General features: G+C 39.9%; 1 protein-coding gene across 1 annotated transcript in view; it reads right to left on the bottom strand.

Moving 5' to 3' along the window:
• The window catches only part of FRK (fyn-related Src family tyrosine kinase), a 51,775-nt gene that overhangs the window by 21,966 nt on the left and 8,952 nt on the right, over positions 1 to 20,857 (bottom strand). The window contains exon 2 of the mRNA XM_010573437.1: positions 6,867 to 6,988. Coding sequence (XP_010571739.1) covers positions 6,867 to 6,988 — 122 coding nt within the window. The remainder of the gene's footprint in view (positions 1 to 6,866; positions 6,989 to 20,857) is intronic.

Here is a 20,857-nt window from a genome sequence, read left to right as displayed (position 1 = left end):
GGGCTGGCAAACATTTTAGAGCAAGCAGATATACCATCAACATGGCCATGATTCTCTGAAAAGCACTCACATCTTCCATGGGTTTTATTGAGTTCTGTGCATGTTTGGAATATGTAAAAATCAGGCCAATAATGCTCTGTTTTGAGTAGCTGATGACTCCCTTTCAATTGAAATGCATTTTATTTTAATCTGCTGTTTCCTAATCAACAAGACTTTTCTCTCCTCACTCCTGTAGGTTATTTACCCATATGTCATGACACCCACAGTGTCCTTCCCTGTGACCGTCAGAGCACTCTCTAGAGGTGTGAGAAAGAAGGCTGGGCCACTGCATGCCAGGGCTAGACCTGGACCAGCAGCAGTCCAGAGATGGACAAAAAATGCACTGTCACTCACCTAGTGCATTATTTAAAGGACTATTAGGCTTGTAACTGCCATTTCTGATGTCTCCGTCATACCTGGCTTAGTGCAGTGGTCTCCAAAGCAGAGTGCGTGCAACCCAGAGAGTGTGCGAGACAATCCACTGGGGTGTGGGGAAAAAGTATTTTTTGTACCATTAATAAATAAAATAAAATAAATATTTTTAAAATACAGCAATAAATAATGCTCTAATATTAACAGGGTTCCACAATGAACCTAGCTGATAATGAGGAATCCTGACCATGTAAAGCATAACTTAAGAGGGAAGATGTTTAAGTAGTAGGATAAACTTTCTGCATCTCAAACAGAAGATACATGCATCAATGGAAGGAGGTTTTCTGATCCTATGAATTTCACGTGGAAAAATGATTAGAGCTCAAGGAACGGTACCAAGCTGTAATGAGATTAAGTGAGAGACAAGTATTTTAAAGTGTGGACGGGGGGTTTGCCACCTGTTAGAACTGGTGTGGAAGCAAGGTGAAGAAACACAGACTGCCCAGTTAGGATGGGGGCCAGTGAGATTGAGAATTGAGCCAAGAAGGAGAATGGGAATTATCTAGTGAGTCCGGGGAATGTCCAGAAGGAGAAATACTGGAGCAGGACTAAATGTGAAGCACCACATTTTGGAAAAAGACAAGTAGCAATAAGGAAAAAAAAAGGGGGGGCGGAAATCAGAAGGGTATCCCACCCTACATTTAATGACACAACACAGTGCTTTGCCATGATGAGTGGAGAAATTGCTCTCAAGGGGAGGAGGATGCACCAGTTGTCATCCTGGTCCTCATCACCCAACATTACACCTTCCCAATAGGCCAGGTCGCTTCTCCCACACCCATCAATTTGCGAGATTACCATTGTCCCCTTCTCAGGCCCCGCATGCATGACAAAATTCTGAAAAGCAAAAGGGAGGCATAGGGAAAAGGCTTTCTGCTGTTTGACTCCACAGTGCACCTTTTAGTAGCCAAAATTCCAGCAAACATATTCAATTTGGTCATGTGGACTGGTGGGTAGTCTTACTTAAATAATTTAATGGAAATATTTTTCAATCTTAGAAGCAGTCTCAGTCTGGTACATTTGGAAATCTAATTATTGAAAAAATCGTTATTGCTCTCCTCTGGAGATATTATAGCTGATAGAATCTTGACACTGTAACACTGCATGAATTTTGGCAATCCCTTTGGTTATAATAACAGAAGAATACACAGTTACACACTGTATGTAGAAAAAATTATAGAAAATTATTGATTGCATGCAATTAACAAAGATGATACAAAGTATAATTTCTCTCACCATTTAAGTGATTAAGTTAAAAAGGAAAACTTCTCCTTGCTTAAGTACTAGCATGTAGGATCAAATATTTTTCTACTGTACTGTGCGATTGTCATCCCAGGCCACCAGAGGGCATAGAGGAGCTGTTGAAAATATGAGGGGCTTTTCTATCTGCCACAGGTACTATTTTTAGAGACCTGAGAACTTATAATTCTACATGAGGACCAGAAATGAGAATATTTGTAAATATAACTCCGGAGTATAAAAGATAATTACATCACACTTTTCAAATGCCATTTCTTTTTAATTTAACACCTGTAATTAGTATTTTTCAATTATAAAATGCATGTATATTTTTGTGGTGTGTCATTTGGAAATGGGGTTGAAGCAAAACAAAGGAAAGACTAATTCAGTAACAACAGACTGAAAATGCAATGACTTTTCCAATGTTCACAGGAAAGCGCATCTGGCCAAATGAATTGCTATTTATGATGCATTGAGTAAAAGGCCCACAGGATGACTATGTTAATCCAGTCTTGGTTGTATATCACAAGTGATAGTAGTTTGACTATGTTCTTTATTTATTAGCAGTATTATAATTATTACTTGTGAAGCAGCTAATGTTAATGCAAGAGTCGGTTTGAAGGATGTGCTCTAATTTCTTAAATGAGCCTTGTATGAAGCCTTACGACTGGCAGTATCCAGGTCAGGCAGTGATGTGTGTGGAGAAGCTGGAGAAATTTCTGCACTGATACCATCTCTTCTCGTGATAAGCAGCTGAGATTAGTGCAGTATTTGACAGGAGGCTGTTTACTTGTATCCCAGGGCTGAGTCTGGCTGTACAAGTCCTGCACCACACACTCACAGCGCTGCGGCATGTTGCGGCTCCTCTGCCCAACGCGACACGGAGCACATGTCACTCAGGGAAGAGCTAGCCATAACCCCCTCGGTGCTTCCCGTCATCCCTGCGTCCATGCCAGACTGCTAAACAGGACAGGATCACAACTTCAGCTTCATGCAGCTTGACAGCAGCTGGGTCTGAAGACTGCAGTGGTTTTCTCCTCAACTTGCCCGTCCCAAAAGAATCATAGCTCCCCATCAGATCTCGTCACGGTTTCAGTTTAACGGAAGCATTCTCCTCTCCCTGCTTCCCACCTTCATAAGGTTGGGCCATGCAGAAGTAGATTTTGCCACCCCAAGGATGAGAACAAAATAATTCACTGCTCCTTCCAGCAAAATTTATGGTGGCGTCCACAGAGTCAAGACCTTCACCAGATGAATCATGGAGACACCAAGGCACCATTATGGCCAGCGTCCCAGCACCTCTCCTGCCAGCAGTCCTCCCCCAGCGCCAGCAGGAGCTGTGCTTGGTCTCCATGCCCAGGGTGGATGTGGGAGGAGAGTGGCTTAGGAGATCACCCTCGCCAGCACAGAAGGGGTGCAGGGGCTGATCCAAAATCGTTCTCCTGCTATGGCCATGATTCTGCCACTCCTATCAGTCTGCTGCCTTAAGCAATTACCTGTTTTTCCCTACGCTGAAAGCCAATCTGGCCTAGAGGAAACCACACAATCTTTTTTAGGAGCATGGAAAAAAATGGAGGAAAACACAAACCATTTACATTGTCATTTAATGCAATCAGTCTTTCAGATACCGTTATTCATTGAGGGGGGAAGTAGAGAGCCTCCTGCTATCATTGGCAATGACACTCAATTAAGCTGAGCACATCTAAATTATGGCTTTTAATTAAAAAGAGGCAATGTCTAAGATGGCACCAACATGTTTAAAATTTAATACATTTCACACCAGATGCTGGAGTCATCAACATAAAAATCTGTCGACAACATGTGCATTTTTAAAATGGGAAAACCTATTTTTAAAATGTCAAACACTTTAAAACGATAACAACATATCTCAGTGGCCTATCTGGTTTGATGAGCTTTCCATTTAACCATTCACAGCTGAGAAAAACCTTCCCGAACATGACTTTTTGTTTTTAATTTAAATAGTCATTTATCATCTAAATCTTACAAATTGTGAGTTTTCCCATCAAGGCAAGTTAGAAGTGAAAAGTGTCATTTAAATGAAAGGTAGGGTTTATTTCTTTTTCTTTTTTTTTTTCCTAAGGAGATCCATTTGTCTCCCTCATTAACATTAAGTCTCTTATACATTGCCCATTTGAGTATGAAATCAAGCATGAAATTCATAAAATCAGTTTATGGGTGCTCGGGTAAAAATCTCTCCTTCTTTTCTAGTTCTTTTCCTTTTCAGCTTTATTACGCTTAAATGTTAAGCTGGACAGAGAATTACAATATTTTCTTAAAGACCTTAATTTTGAAAGCCAGGTTGTCACTTTTCTAGCCATTATCATCTACTCTGGAATGAAACCAAAACAGCAATAGAAGGCAGAGCAAACCTAACCAGTCCTACAGAAATTAGGGACATATTCCAAAATATCAGGTTGTGACTTCTCCCCTGTCAGTGTATCAGCTACCACGAAGATAGAAGCTATTCCAAACCTTTTAAGAGAAATAGTTCTGAACTACTGTTCCTCAAGAAAACACTGCTTTTCTGCCTCAGCTTTGGCTGTCTCATAACTCCTTCTGACGGCACAAAGAGGAGAGAGTCAGAAAAACTAGCTTCTCCCTAGCATCTGGTGGACTAAACAACCTTCCCTCCAGTTAATACTCCTCACAGTAAAATCCACTTCATCATTTGCTTTAGAATACACTAGCTCTCCCAAAAGTAGGCATAAGTAATGAGATTATGGACATACAATATCTAGACCATTATGTATACTATTAGGTTGGAAGCAAAAAAGCTTGGACAACAGAAATAGTCGCCATTCAGTCAAGCCTATTCAGTAAGCAGCAAATAACATTTAGCTCTTCAGGATGAAGTAGCATGTCGAGACTAAATTACGTTCAAGTCTGGGAAGCTGCTAAAAGATCTAGCAGCACTGGTAAATCATGTCATTAATACCCACTCGCTACAGACTGCTGCAGAGTTTATTCTCTTTCTTTGCCTAAAAGAGCACAAATGTTTAATAAATCTGAGATGACACATATATACATGCATACATGCTCAGAGGACAACCCGTGTTGGTGCATGAAGGAGTGCTGGCTCCTGCAGCTGGAGCCTTGCCTCTGCGTATATTATGTCCTTCAGCACCACTCTCCCTTCATCAAACAAACCAGCATGGAAGAAATCCACACCGACGGTTTCATATCTTGCTGTTATCAGCTATCATCAAATCTCCTGTTCCCAAATAAGCTTATACAGAAACCTGAAAAATGTCTACCACAAGCTTTTATAATTGAATCAAATATACTAAATCAGATATAGTTTCCATCCGTGATTTGTAAGGAAAAAATTAAAAAGCAGCATCACAGGATGATCTCATCCTACCACAAATGCTGGCCTAATACTTATTTTCATTCTCTTGCATTTTTCTCTGCAGTACTTCATAGCTTCAATAAGGTACTGCTCCCGTCCTGTTAGAGAAGTAGTCAGAATGCAGGGTAAAGAATTAAGATTTCCAATCTCTCCTAGAAGGTTACAGTTGGAGAATAATAAAAAGAAATTGCATTTCCGCTCCTAGGTGCACAAGCACAAGATTTTTCATTGATTTTTAGTAAGGTGTCATGTATTCAAGTGCCAGCATTAAGCAGATAATACAGGCCTATCTATCCTTCCCTGCATAACACCACGCTGTTATCAGTCTAGCCCAGTCCTTGGATGAAATCAGTTTACTGATGAAGAACACTTGAAAGAAGCTGAAACCATGTAAGACAGGGATAAGTTGGCATATAGAGGGAAGGCATTTTGAAAGGTCTGCGGCTGTAATACAGTCTTTGAATAAAAGGGTGCATGCACAGGGGTCAGTTCTACCACAGTTCAGGAGCAGTCTGATTTCTTGCTGATGTTAGCTTTCTTATCAGCGCTTCCTGGCAAGAACAAACTTCCTTGAGGGCAAACTGAAGACTACGGAATGAACTCTCCCAGAACTGTAAATACCATATTTATTTCATAAGCTTCCCTGTATTTCACTCCATGGGCAACATATATTTCTTTGTCTTGGCAATAAAAAGCAACCCTCCCATCACCACAAGAGTTGCAGGTATATACCTCTTCCTTATGATTTGGAAAGAGAAGCCAAGAATATGTCAGAAGTTCCTTAAGCAGCTTAATGCGTTTCTGTGTAATGCTCAGAAGGTGACTGACACATGAACATCCAGGCAGAAGAGGAGTCAATATGAAAGAATCTGGTTATGCACAAGGTGCGTCTCATTTTACTGACATAATTCTGCACGTCACAACTAACGGTTTATTCACAAACATCAAGAGTCTTTACGGGCATATGGAATTATATAGGTAGAGGACATTAAGAAGTTTGAGCGTATAGCCCTGTTGTCTCAGGGACAACAATATATTCTTGACTCACACTTGTATGATAAGTTTGATAGAAAATGTTCATGGAAAACAACCAATGAACAACCATATTTACTATCTAATATGGCAAATATCTATGACATGAAAAAGATGACACGTACATATATGTAAATAAGTAAAATTATTATCAAATAAGTGTCCTATTTGATGGTCTTTCGGATTCAAAGAAAAGACTTCAAATAAATTTCAAAACCCATCATCATCATAAATCTAACTTTTTTTTATGTTTACAACTACCTTTTCAATGAAATATGACTGATTCTAAACTACAGCTTTGAAGATCTTCCTATCATTTTGCCCCTGAAAACAAATAAATACAAACCTAAGGGTGTGCTCTAGCAGAAATATCATTTTCTTAAACTCCAGATATTGGCCAACATGGTTTAATTTTTATTTTGTGTACTAATCAGAACAGTAGTGTACAACTGTAATGTATTTTTTGGCATTTTAATCATGAAAATAGTTTCTATTTTAAGGCAGCTGGCCCACTGGAAGTACTAAGCGTAATTTCTGTTCTGAGCATATTAGTAAACAAAGCCTATAAAATAAATGTTAGTAAAAACTCAAATGACTCTTGCCAAGTTTTCTTTATGTATCTCCTGGGAATGAAATATTATTATGAACTTAATTTCATTTTCATGCCCACAGTTTACTGTTTGCAAAAATGAAAAAGTCCAGATCACCTGAGAAATTTTTAAAACATTGCTTAAGATGGAAAACTAGAATATACCTGAAAGTGAGTATTCGCCTTTTAGACTTTCGCTTTCTCGGATTAGGAAGGCTCCTGCCTCGTTTCCAGGGTATGACAGTTGTCTCTCGGCATCTGCTCGTTTGATTGGGCCAAAAAACCATCTGAACAAATAAAATACATTAATTTTACCAATCAGTGAAACATACCAGGAAGACAATTTAGCTTTTATAAACATGCTGCATATTTACTAAAAGATAATCTGTGCTATGCTAATTAAATTCCAATGGCATGGGGGAAAAAAGCCAACAAGAACTACACAACAAATATATTGCTAGAAAACATTGCTTACACATTTCAGTGAAATCTGGATTTTACTGCTGATGGAGAGTCCTACTGATTTCAAGGGAATGAGAATTCAGAAGTGACAGACTGGTCTTGTCCCAGGAAAAATTCACCAAGAAATTCTGCCAGGGCTACTGTGGCAGAAATTGATGGCAAGTCCATTGATGCCACTTGAACTATGTAGAGGTGCAGGTATGTGCTGACATCCTGACACCTTCAAAGTCAAAAGATCCCCGAAACTGCAGAAGGCCTCTCAGGTTCCAAGATGTAAACCACTCCGCAGCCTTCCCCCTTCCACTGCCACGTCAATATCTCAAATGAGTTACTGGCAATTTTCTCAGCTCTGCTGCTGTTAGACAAACAAAACCAGTATGTCCCTCAAGTCACTGCAAACATCTCAATGTTCTGTGAAAATCTACTATTTATGGCTTTTAAAACATATTTTTCCTCTGTCACTAAACCCTGTAGTTTACAAGGACTTGTTCAAGCAATAGTTTTAGTTTGCTCCTCTGAAGGTGCTAGTTAGCATTTTTGCTGCTTTGTGCCGAGTGTAAATTAAATGGAAATAAGACCGAGATGAGTCAGCATTTTCAGCTGGGCGGCATTCAGCTTCCATCCAACAAACACAGAAAGCTCTTTCCAAGATTAGCTCCACCCCTTATTTGAAGCAAATGGTGATAAATAGTTATCAGAAATATGCCATAGAATCATAGGAGAATTCCTTTTAAATTAATCATAGCTAAACCTATCATGCAAACTTTTAAGATAAATTAACGTATCGCACCACACATACGTTGTCTATTCAGTTAACTACCTGATTTGTCAATTACTAGTGAAAAGTACAGAAGGAGTCATCAACAAACTACTCTAGTATCTGTAAGGCTTGTAATCATCAAGAAGAATGGAGGAAATAAATGAGAACATTGGGTGACACCTTGGCTGAGCAAGCATGAGGAATGAAAAATGGTTTCGTGTGAATAAAGAGGAAATAAAAAGAGGCAAATACAGATGGCGCTAACCCACACTGAATCTGCTTTGTTAACAAAAGAAAATGAAATCCAGATATTCCAGACTGCATTCCTGTCCTCTGACTTGAAGATGATTTGGATAAAATAGGCCTTGATACATATTTGGCAAGGAAAGGAATCTCATTAGAAAGCCGGAATATGTTAGTAATAATTTTAATTAGTTAAATGTGTTCATTAATTCAACTAATTAATTAAATGAATTCATTCATTAGACTTAGGTAAAAAACTAAGTAATGAATAAATGTTCAAAGCCGTGACTGAGGCTCTTGTCAAAGGAATCAGAGGACTGAGTACAAGTTCAACTCTATTCAAGTCCCAAAGAAAATTTGTTTGCCCTAAAAACCGAATTAGAATCTTTCTGAAATGTCTAAATACACCTGCTCTGAGAATAACATCTGAAAACTAACAAACTATATGATCTGAAAAAAATCTGAACTGGTTTTTTTTCTCCTTGAACTATAAGATATCACTTAGTAATGTCCAAAGGGACTGATTCTTGTAACAGTGTATAAGAAGAGGTGTTTAATTTTCTCCCTCCTTTATTCATGGGTTGAGAGGATACCATCCTTTCAAACGGATTTCGTTTTGTATCAAAGCCAAAAGAGCTTCCAATGCGGTGTTAGGAGGGTTGAATTTTATGATCAGAATAGTAAAAAATATAGTCTTTACATATCCCAGTATTCATACATACACTGCTAGTAACTCAAATTGCTAAAGCTGAAAACATGAGCAGTAATACAATGTATGCAACAAGAGGAAATTGTTGGTTTATTTGGGAAATACAATTTAAAATGGTATTACACTTGTGTATGTAAAATCATGTCTACAATATAGACCACAATTTTGCAAAAAAATACATAAGTGGATATTGTATTTAGGCATATGTATCTGTTCCTTTGACTTCAAAATATTTCAAATTATATGTTTATTTTTATTAGGTTGGAAAAACTTCATTTAAATCAATATGAATTTACCATTAAAGGCTATATGGAGGATATATAATATGTAGGTTCTGACTCCCAATAAACTTAGCAGTTAAAAAGATCCTGACTTGCAAAATAAGATAATTAGAGCAACAGTATTTGAGAAGGTAACTGTAACTGAAGCAATTATTACGGAGTGTGAAAAGTGGACACATATTGTATATTACCTTATTTGCCTGACTTACATGATCTGATTAAAATGTTTCAGAAAAATATAATGAAAATTACTTTTAATAGCACTTGAATATGGGATTCTTAGTTCAAAGTCATTGGGTTTGCAATAATAATCACATAGTACCAAAAGCAATGCTGGTTGTGAAAAAATAACCCCTTGACCTCAAAGCAAGTAATTTAATTTGTTATTTGCTTTTTTTAACAAAAGCACATCTGAATTTAAAGTACTATTTCCATTATAAATGGAAGTTTAAATTCCTTTTATAAAGCATGAAGGGCTTATTTCAATTTCTAGTGATTGAACTTATGCTTCAAAAGGCTTCATATTTTACTTCATCCAAAAGTGTGTATCCTAGAGGAAAAAGTACTCTAAATAGTAATAATGAATCAAAGTAATTGCTTACCATGAGATATTGTTCTGCAGGATAGGAAGGTCAGACCAAAACAACACCCAATCCTTAATAAATCTATTTGTGTTTTATAGCTCAAAGATAGATGAAGGTGTTGAAACAGAACACTTGGAAAAACAGAACTAAAACATCAAGGACTATCCATTGCACAAGTTACTTAACCAGCACTTTCTCTGACTTCAGTGTGCTATATTGGCACTAGGCAGTTCAGGAGAAGGTGGTGGAACGTACACAGTTTCACTCTGAACTTCAGCTCGCAGCCCGATCACTTTGGGTCACAACTGTAAATGTGGGATCAGTAGATTAGGTATGGCACAAATAAGCGCACTCAGACTTGGGCATAAGTTTCCATTTCTAGCAGGAGCTGTCTGGTCAGCACAGCAATAGTGCTCTTCTGTCAGTGACACCCAGGGACATGCCTTCTTGGCCAGCACTGCATCCAACACCCCAACTGATGGATGCCAGATCTGCTTTTGGGGGATTGTCTCTAGCAGCTTCCTCAAAATCCCTTGTTTCCACCATCATTCATAGCTCTCAGGAACCATTTCATTAAAAACTCCAGGCTACTTCCAGGTCACTTCTGGCCACCATATATAGGAGGACTTTGGGGACAGAAAAGATGACCTTGATGTAGGTCCATAGCAAATACAGTCCTTACTTGGTCCAGATGCCCAATACTAGAACACCAGTGAGATTTGTTGTTGGTATTCAGAGCATATTAATCCGATCTCTATTGGCCATCAATTCCACTGGCAGGTTTTAGATCACAGAACCATCATTATAGATCATAGCAGGCTTTGTCATGGGATGCTCCCTGACTGTGACAGTATCACTGCTGAGACCCATACTCCTATCCTATGATCCTTTTCTTCCAGCAAAGCACAGGATGAATCTTCATCAAGCTGAATGTTGGTGGTTATACCTGAAGGGCAAATTCTTTAAGAAACAGAGATCATGTCACCTCTGCTCACTCCTGCCTCCCCATTCAGTCCAGCTTAAATTAAAATGGAGTCATGAGTTCAACAGAAGTTGATGGTGTTAACTGGCTCCATCACCACCTTTGCTCAGAAGCCCTCTGTCCTCCAGGGTGCAATGCACTGCTGATCTCTGTCTAAATGTCAAAGCCCCATTTACCTGGCTCTGCTTTGTGTCTACCTGTGCTTTGCTATATAGAAATCCACTAAAATAAAAATAGTTACTTCTACTCCACTTTTTTTGTTATAACAGGAAGATACGGCAGGAACTTTCAAGCTGGAAAATGGAAGAGAGGAAGAGTAACATAGGCCAAGGGTTACCAAATGCTGCATAGCTGCTAAAGCAAAGAAAGATAGGGAAGCAAAGTTCTGCAATGCTATACCACTGGTAAAGTTTCCAGTGCCTGGCAACATGCCTAGAAGATGACAAAACCCCAGTGGAAAAACAAAACCCACAAATATCCCCATCGAAAAAAGAGTATGCAAAATTAGTTTTCTTCCCTCTGTTCCCTCCTATTAATGCAATATCCCCTTCTGATCATATCAGTGCAATGCGCTCATCCAAGGTAGAGACTGAAGATTTAACAGAAGATCTCAACTAATCTGGGAACTACAGGCTCTTTTTCTCTCCTGAAATTAACTCTATCCAACACTCAAAGTTAAACTCAAACAAAAGGATTCCCAGACATGGTCCAGATGAAAAAGCTCTCAGGGGAAACTTTTTTGGCAGCCTACCATTCCTTGGACAGCCCTTTTACACCACACACACAGCCCCATACCCACACCGCCCTGCCCCTTACACTGGAGCTCCATGCTTGGTCTCCGCTAAATCCCTAACATGCTAACTCTGGACTTTAATGCAAGACGTGTGCTGACCCTTAGCCAAAGCCCCCCAGTCATGGGCCAGACAAAACACTTCTTGGCAGACAAGTTTTTTCCTGGGCAGACCCTTGCAGCTTTATTCAAACTGGAACTCTAGGATTTGTCACTCTCCTAACCCTAAAACTAATCCAAGCCCTAACACTAATTTTAGACCTAGTTTGAGCCTTAGCCTAAAAGCTGCTTTCTGCAGCTTTGATCTTCCTTGGGCAGTCCCTTAGCAGCCATAGTCACACTGGAACTCTGGTATTCATCTCTCTCCTAATCCTAACCGTAGGCATGGGCTGACCTCTGCCAAAGATCGACCCTCAGTCATGCCAAATGAACAAGCAACAAGGCATGGACCAAATGCCATGGAAGAGGACCCCTTGGCACGGGCCAGACACAATAGTTCTAAGGGGACAAACCTTTCTGCAGCCTCAACCTTCCCTGCACAGCCACTGTGCCATCCCCTTCCAGCAGAAGCTCTAATATTTTCCTTTCTCCTAACCCAGCCTCTTGCTTTTGCATTGGAAAAACCACAGCCAAAGAGCCCCAACCATGGTCCAGGTGAAAAATTTGCAGCCGTACTCCAACAGAAACTCTAAACTCATGATTAAGGACTCTGTGTGCGTTCCCCTTTGGGATGTGGGCAAGACCTTCATCACCAAGTCAAACACCAACTCTGAATTAACAGCTACAATCTTTGGCTTTCTTGGAAATTTCAGCTGATCCCTCACTGCTCTTTTGTTATCCACACTGAAGGCTGGCAGAGAAAATGATGTGAAGTTCTGACTATATGTCATCCATTTCCAATAGGGCTTACCAGAGCACAGCTTCCCACTTTTATCCTCTACCTTTACTTACATTTAATATGTATAGGGGCAAAGTCAGAATCAGCTCCACAATGTCATATGTGAAGTTACTGAATTTGCTTTAATAACTAGCTGTAGCTGGGATAAGGGGAGATTTTCAGTTTCTCATTCAAGTTGCAGGACACTGGAGGTAAGATAAGGCTAAAGGCAGAGGTCTGTGACATAGTCTGAATTTCGTGAATGTCCAACTAAAAGGGAAAATCCTGAGATCTGAGTCAGCATTAAGGTACAGCCACATATAGAAATCATGATCATTACAATAGGAATGAGAGCGGAGGAAAGGAGTGAAAAATTGCTGAGAATGACTACATGGCAAGGTCATTCAAAGAGCATGGGGGCATAACAGAAGAAATAGCAGGAAATCAGTCACATGAAATTTATTTTCAAAAATACCTCAAGACATTAAAATTAAATGATCCTATCCTGGATCAGCACTTTGTGGCATGAGAGCATCTCAATTATCATTTTTTGTAAGTGCTTGCAACTGGGATTTACCTTCTCATGCTAGGGTAAATCTCATAAGACCGCTAAATTTCAGCAGCTGGAAGAGTTTGTTGTGATACCTGTGGTTCCCAACCAGAAGTCTCCATTACAGAAGAAATGATGACAAACAGGCTAGCTGGCCCTACAGAAGATTAACTGGAGTGTGTTAACTGTGTCTGTTACTAGGGTATGAGGAGAAGAAAAGGTTTCTTAGACTGAGAAGAGCAAAGAATTCCTGCAATTAGAGCAAAAGTGTTGGGTTAGGACAGTGAAAAATAGATACTATATATATTGAGACCAAATATATCCCAGTTTCTTCTGGAATGCAGAAAGCTCGTGCAATAGCTAAAACAAATAAAGAAAAGCTTCAACAATACATAAAGTTTACATTTTAAATGCCTCAAAATCTACAGTCATAGAAAGCTGTAACTGCAAAGTCAAGTACTCCAAACTTAGGAGATGGCAATAGTAATATGCTCTCATGGCATCAATTCAGCTATTTTCAGGAAAATCCAGTATGATATCATCTTTAATTACATGGCCACATCTAGTGCTTCCTACAATGTTAATATGAATGCTGCTCACTGAATTGTTACCCTCTATTTTGTTTTGTCATTGCACAGATAGAGTTTATTTACTGTACATTGTTTAGTCTCTGCTCTCAATACAAGTTATAAAATTACATGAATGGCTAATTTCCTAGCAGCCTCTATTATAGTGTTCATGACTATAATATCCAAATGTTTTATGAACATTCATTAATTCCTTTTTGTGGCACTTCTGCTTGTAAAATATTTTTTACACTGGAGAAACATCACAGAAGGGAACTAAGGCAATAAGACATTATTATAAGCATTTTCTACTAATTTTGGATGTTCAATTTGAAACGCCTAGGGCCTACCTTTCACAGAATTTATCATCGTGTAGTATGTAGTAGTTTATTCGGAGAGCAATAGCTGCTAACTTCTGTGTCACAGAAGACAAGGAGAGATGCATAGAAAGCTAAAGAGGCCGAGAGACAGAGAGATCCTCCAGGGTCTTATTCAATTACTTACATCATATGACCATCCTGTGATCACTGCCCTTACTCAGCACATGGAAACCTGAACATGCTTGCATGCACCACTCTTCACTGCTGTCATCCATGCAGGACAAAGAGGGCTGCTGAGCCAGCTTTTAATCCATGCCAGGTTTGCAGTCTGCTGTGGGTAAACAGTAGCACAGAAGCAGGGACAGAAGTTTACCAAGAGCTCCACCAGCACGTCCTCTCTGCACTGAGAGGAAGGCTCCAAGCACTTGCTGGGTTTTCCCAAAATATCAGGAATAGAGAATGCAGCTGTCAAAGTCTAATGAATATGTTCAGTTACCACACATGAAGTGCAATTTTATTTTCAAAGGCTTGGTTAGTTTGAAGCAAAGTTTTCTTAGATAGCAAAAAAGCACAGACTTTTCATATAGCAATCTCCCCTACCAAATATCAAGCCCTTCCTCCTAAGTACATGCACAAAGGATTTCTCGTATTGTTCTGAGCCACTTTTTTTGCTTTCAGGGAGAGAAAGACGCAGCCTGTGCCTGGTATCAACCCTGAAAAATTCACATCCAATCAGGTAAAGCCTGGAAAAATTATAAGCAACTGAACAAGCTCTTCTGATAGAAAGTATTAGTCTGCCTTAATTATAAGACTAAGGAAGTAATACCATTTCTCCAAGAGCTGACATTTCAAGAAATTAGGAAATATCACTGCAAAGATGAAAGCCTTCCAGATAGAACATAGTTAAGAAACAGATGTGCTTTACAAATGATGAACTTGCATGCATGAAGGAGAGTGTGGGAGATGAGCACTGGCTGCTTTAATTTTCCCTTTATAGTCTACAGTGAACCCGATGACGGTGTTGGAAAAAAAAACAACAGAAAAATCTGTAGTCAGGCTAAACCATGAAGATAAAAACTTGCAAAAGATTCCTTTCATGAGCATTTTCAAAAGCGCAAGCCTTCCCAGATATGGTACAAGTATCTACATAGTGAAAGGTCCAGGACTACTCTAGGGCTTGCAGACTTTCACTGTGCAGAGGCTGGAAAAACTAAGACTGGGTTTCAGGTCCTCTGGAAACAGAGCCCTTCCTCCTTACTTTCTTCTACAAACATGCCTGGGATTGTTTTTAACGCTGTCTAGCTCACATTGTCATTTATTATGAAATACTGAAGGATGCATGGGACAAGTACAAAATTTAAGAGGAAGGAATTTAAAGCTTAAGATAAAGGAATGCATAGGACACTGCAGGAGGGAGGGAGAAAACAGGACAGTAAAAATTCAAAGCAGAGAGGACAGTAGAATTATCAAGCGGATGGAGGGAGAGATGGGAGAAAGTCAGAGCTAACAGGCAATAATGAAGAGAAAATAAATTCAAGACAAAGCTGAGGACTGCATTTATTGCCCAAGGGCTATAACCTCCTGTTGCCTGAGCTGCTGCACCTGCTCAGCAAATGCTGGTTTCCAGCTTATCCTGCTCCCGCAGGGCATGTGTCTTTGGCAGTGATTTCAGTCCTACTTGAGGAAACAATTTCACAGACTAACTCTCACTGTAAGGATTGCTCTCTGCAGATCTTTTCCCTTTCCTTTTCTTAGTTCATCACACCACTCATGTTTGTACTTGCCAAGAGAATACTTTAACATTCATTTTCATCATTTATTGACTAGAGGTCACGGCTAAATGTACTGGTTTAAACCTTACTCACCAAAGTACCATCAGCAACAAGTGAGTCAGACAAGTGTTAGGTAACAACAGCCTTCTGTATCTACGTAGGTAATTCAGGTAAAATCTTAACACACTGCAGAAAGTACCTGACTTGAACAATACTTGAAACAAAAATATCTTTTAAAATGTACGTGTATAGTGACACAGCTCAGTTCTGATTACTTATTTACCATAATCAGAAACTAGTTTCCTCCAAGTGAAACTAGAAATTCAGGTTTTCAGGGATAGTTATGTAGGGCAGCACACTTAACCTTTTGTAACCACAATGAATTTGCTTCATACATAAAGATCTGAGTCATGCATATTGCTCAGATCCTTGTTGAATAACTTACCACAAACTAAAATGAAGACTATCTGCATGCATTGTGTGGGGGACCTGAAGTTTCTGAGTCTTTTCACAATGACAGTGGATGGAATATGTGTTTTTCTTTCCACAGGGGAAAACACAGAACATGTGAATAGTTGTGAAAAACTAAAGGCTCATTTCTACACTATGTAAGTGGCAGAGATCTATCAAAATGAGAGAACAGCCCTAGTTTATGTTGTGTGTGTATGTAGAAGTCTGCCTGTATGTTTGAAAGTGACAGTCTGTCTGTAGCAACACACTAAGTTCCACTGTATTTTCCATATTTTGAGATAAACAGTGTGATTTTTCTTTACATAACCATTACAATGAGAAATACACAGTTTTGGAAAATAACAGATCCCATTTTGCTCTTGGCTTTTGGATAACATTTTGCTAACGTTCTTGTCAACAGATTATAGCTGACTGGTTGGTGTTTTTCCATAAATACTAAATTTATGTTAGACTTGAGATAGTTTTATTGGTGAGATGGCAGAATATAAGATGTGATAATGGAAGAGACATAGAAGCAAAATAAAGGGAAAGATAATTAAGTTATAACTTTTCATATATTTTCTAAACAAAATATTACAGCTTAACTTGGGAAGGTACTCAATTTGAAAAATTTTAAAATTTGAAGGGTTTTTTATTTCTGTTTTCAAATGGAGTTTCCTTCAAAATAGAAGCATGTTTTCTTTTAATTTTGTTCAGAAAGGATTAAGTTATCTGAAAACAAGATACAACCAAGCAATACCCTTCATTTTGTTTCAGGCCATGTTAAATATTTCTATTTGATACAAAACTAAAAAGAAGGACTCAAAAGAAACATCACTGCTTCTTTCTTCCAGGAGAAGGGAGCCATTTTTCCCTTCTCTCTTCCCATACTTATTTGATCATGAATGTAAGCACTAAAACACAAGTGATACATTCATCCATGAAACAGGGGTTCTTTAGTTAAAATGAGGCAATTTAAACGTATATCTCTAACTGTCATAGTCACTATTTTGCTGGAATATACCACGTGCATAGATGCTTACATACAGTAATTTGGAGATCGTACCACTGTAACAACAGAGGTAATCCTTTGGGGACTGAACGTACATGAGCTACCACCAAAATCAGGCAGAACCTTTGCCACCATTCCTTTTTATCAAGATGGGAAATTGCAGCTTATTGCCAGAAAAAAAGCTTTATAGCTTTATAAATCTAGACTCAAGGACCAAATTCACCACACTTATATTGCATAGTGCCTTGAAAAAAAAAAAAAATTGTTTTAATTTTACTCCTCACCAAAAACTTGACTCTAACGCTGAACAGTAGCTTACTCCACACAATCCCAATGACTGCAATATAACAGTAGCAAACGTGCGAAACACTACCCTGGCAGACTGACCTTGTGTATACCTGAGACCCGAAAGGAGCCCCAGGTTGCACCAGCAAATCACTGGGGGAGCCCAGCTGAAGAAACTGGAGGACATTATTAGCTTGTGAGAAGAGGGCAGCAGATGTGTCAAAAAGGACTCTGAGCCTCTGAAGTCTGTTTTGGTCTAAGAAATGTCTTTGTTTTGTGTTAGTCCATTGTTTTTGTTAGAAATAATAAGCTGTGTCCTAAAGAAAAGGCCTGCCAGGGCTTTAGGGACTTTCACAGTAAGTAACTGCGTGGGATTGTTTGGATAATGTAACGTTCAACAGTGAGTAAGGGTGGTAAAACCCACCGCAGAGGCAGGCACTTCCTCTTACAATCTAGAGCAAATTTACTGTCTTGTAAACATAAACACAAAGATTACTTGGGCATTAGTCTAAAAAATCCATGACACGTTGTGTAGAAACCTTTTAGTAAGTACTTCAGTAGGCCATAACAGTACTGTCGTGTGATTCTGTTGTAAGGGATTATGCATAATACTACATTAATTTTTCAATAGTTGCTAATAGCAGTTGACTGTGCTGCAAACGTGGAGATTGATTTGCTCTGAGTCTGCTTCAGGATGACAAACCATTGCACCTTTGGCTACTTTTGCACTCCGTAATGACTGGGAAATGACTATTGCTCCTGTAGAGATAGTATTAAAAGGCCAAATGCATGAGCTCTCTAAATTAGCATAGCTCACCCAATACTAGTTTCACTGCAAAATAGGAACAAAAGATAATAAACCAGGAATCAAATCGCAATCTGATAGAGTTAATTTGTGGAAATCTCCATAAATAAATCTCATCCTGTGAGTCCCCACTTTGCTATTGTGTAATTAATTTCAACATTTGCATTCATTCTCCACAATATTGGTCAGCTGCATGCTGTATTATTTAATCTACTCTGAAGGTCTTCTATATGAGAAAATAAACAGTAGATGAAAGTGGTATCATACTACTTTTTCTGTGGTGTTTTAGTTATGTAAGTCCCTGGTATTTCTCCAATTTAAGAGACTAAGGTCAATCATCAAAGTTTGTTTCCAGTAGTGGTTTTGTACCTGGATAAGGACTTAATTGCATTTAAAACTTGTTCTAAAACAACTTGTCTTTGGAATCAATGAAAGGCTACCATTGACTTCAATGGGCATTGCTTTGGGACACTGGGCATGAAATATACCCATATAATCACCTCTTTTAAAAAAAAAACTTAAAATGTGTTCCTCAGACCCTATTTCTGCTGCACAGAGTCTTGCAAATAGCATTGTAAAATCTTGCATCAGTGCTAGTAGTACCTGTATGCATTTGCTAACGCATACATGAACAGAAGTACTGATATACTGCCATAATATACTCTAAAAGTAGCAATAACTCTGCTATTCATAACAACTGAGGAACAAAGTTGAAACCTTCAGGTAGCCTTAATGTTAACATGGTACAGAGAACACTAATAACATCAATTGATTTAACATTAAGGGAAACTCAAAAGGACAAGAAAATGTTCAATCATACATTCACTGAAACCATTACAGCTTCCAAAAGCACTCAATTGATTTTCTTGAGAAAATCATTCCTGAGAAATTATTTTCTTTCCTCACAGGGAAACTCACCTCAGTACAGAAGTAATACAGAAACCCTCGGTAACAAAAAGCCCCCCTTGCCTGCACAGGACACTAGTGGCAGAGCAGATTTCTCCATCCGTTCTGTGCAGAGCTCTCTCTTGGACAGTCACTTGGGCACATACCTCTTCAGCTTATGGCCAGCAGTCTGAGCAGCCTCGTGCCCCCTCTCAGGTCAACTTTCAGTGGAGAACAACCAGGTCACTGTCCCCAGAGGGACTCGGAAAGGAACTGTGCAGTCCGGCACCCCCAGGTGACCCTGAGCCAAAGGACAGAACAGTTCTTTCACATGGGGACAAATTTCTTAACCAAACGGTCTCCCAGTTTTCAGGGTAACCTTTTCAGGTTGACAGATGGGAAGGGTGACACACTACAGACACCTCTGACTTCCAGAAGTAAAGCTGGAGCACATCAAACTCCATATCAGTGGGTATATTATCATCCCAAGACCCACACACAGAGTTTCTTCTGTAAGAGATCACAACACCGTGTCAGAAAGGTATGTCAGCATCAAAGGAAGTTTCTGGGTGATTTTTGAAACATTTTAGCTCTGTAGTAAGAACAGGATCTCATTGTCTTTTTTCTTTCCTTGCAGGTATTCAGAAAAACAATAATTATCTTTCCAAGCTAATTGGGTCGTCATTCTAGAACAGCAAAAAACGTCAGGTGACTTTCTATGGATAAAAATGATACTGATTCACCCGTGTCAGTGGCTGAGAATATATACACACTTCTAAACATTCATAAGTCTGTAGGAGTTTAGGAAAAGCATACAATAAAAGGAACAGGAAGCCAAGACTCTCTTTTTTGAAGTAGAGGTAAAGGACACTACTAGGGGGATTTAGGAGCAGCCACCTTCTCCAGCCGCCGTAGGCCAGGGACCTCCTGCTCGGCTGCTGGAGCCCAGCGCAGGGACACAGGGTCTCTGCCCATGCTGAGGGATGTGTCTGCTGCTTTCCCGTTGCAGGTTCAACCAGCGGTGAAGCTGAGCATGTGTCTCAGAGACTCACAGGAGAGGACACGGACATGGCCGGTCACGCAGACTGCCACAGACGAGGCACTGCCTTCAACAGCACCCACGTACAGGACTCACATAAAACACAGCACGGTCCCCTCCTTTTCGGCTGGCAGAGCCAGAAGGTCACACTAGTGACAGCGTGGATGGGCACACACACACACACAGAGTCTAGATTCACAAGCACAGGCGCATTTGCGAACCCCCCCCCAAATACCATCCAAGCCCCTGACCTGATCCCAGCCCCTTTCACCCACACTCGCCTCGTGCATGCCAGCCCCCCCCAGCAGCTGGTTTTGAGAACCAGCCCAGTGGCTGGTGGCCAAGACCCCCACCCACTCCAGTATCTGGCACTGAGACCCCATTACTCCAGCAGCGGACACCGCAGGCCAGGGGCACCTACACCCCGGCTCGGACTCCAGCTGCTGGCCCGGTACCCAGTCACACCAGTCCCCCCAGGGAGCTGGGACTTAGTCCTCGCAGCAGTCACAGATGGGACAGAGGGAAAGCTTACACATACGGATAGTCAAGGAAGGATTTAATGAGAAGACAGGACAGCGTGTGGTGACCAGGTACAGGGCTCAGCCAGACAAGCGTACCGACTGGACCCGTTTTGCATGTGAACGGCACCTTTTATACCCCTTTCCGTCTACCCCCTCTTTGTTCCTCCCTGATCCCTTTTCCCTAAACCTTGCTTCATCATTTGACATAGCCCCACAGACCCCCCTCCAACATCCTGGACCCCCAGGTCTGCATCCTTATCAGT

This window comes from Haliaeetus leucocephalus, unplaced genomic scaffold (assembly GCF_000737465.1).
Source record: "Haliaeetus leucocephalus isolate CR32 unplaced genomic scaffold, Haliaeetus_leucocephalus-4.0 Scaffold384, whole genome shotgun sequence".
NCBI classification, from domain to species: Eukaryota; Metazoa; Chordata; class Aves; order Accipitriformes; family Accipitridae; genus Haliaeetus; species Haliaeetus leucocephalus.
Note: the sequence above shows the minus strand (reverse complement) of the source record. Positions and strands in the feature narration are given on the sequence as shown.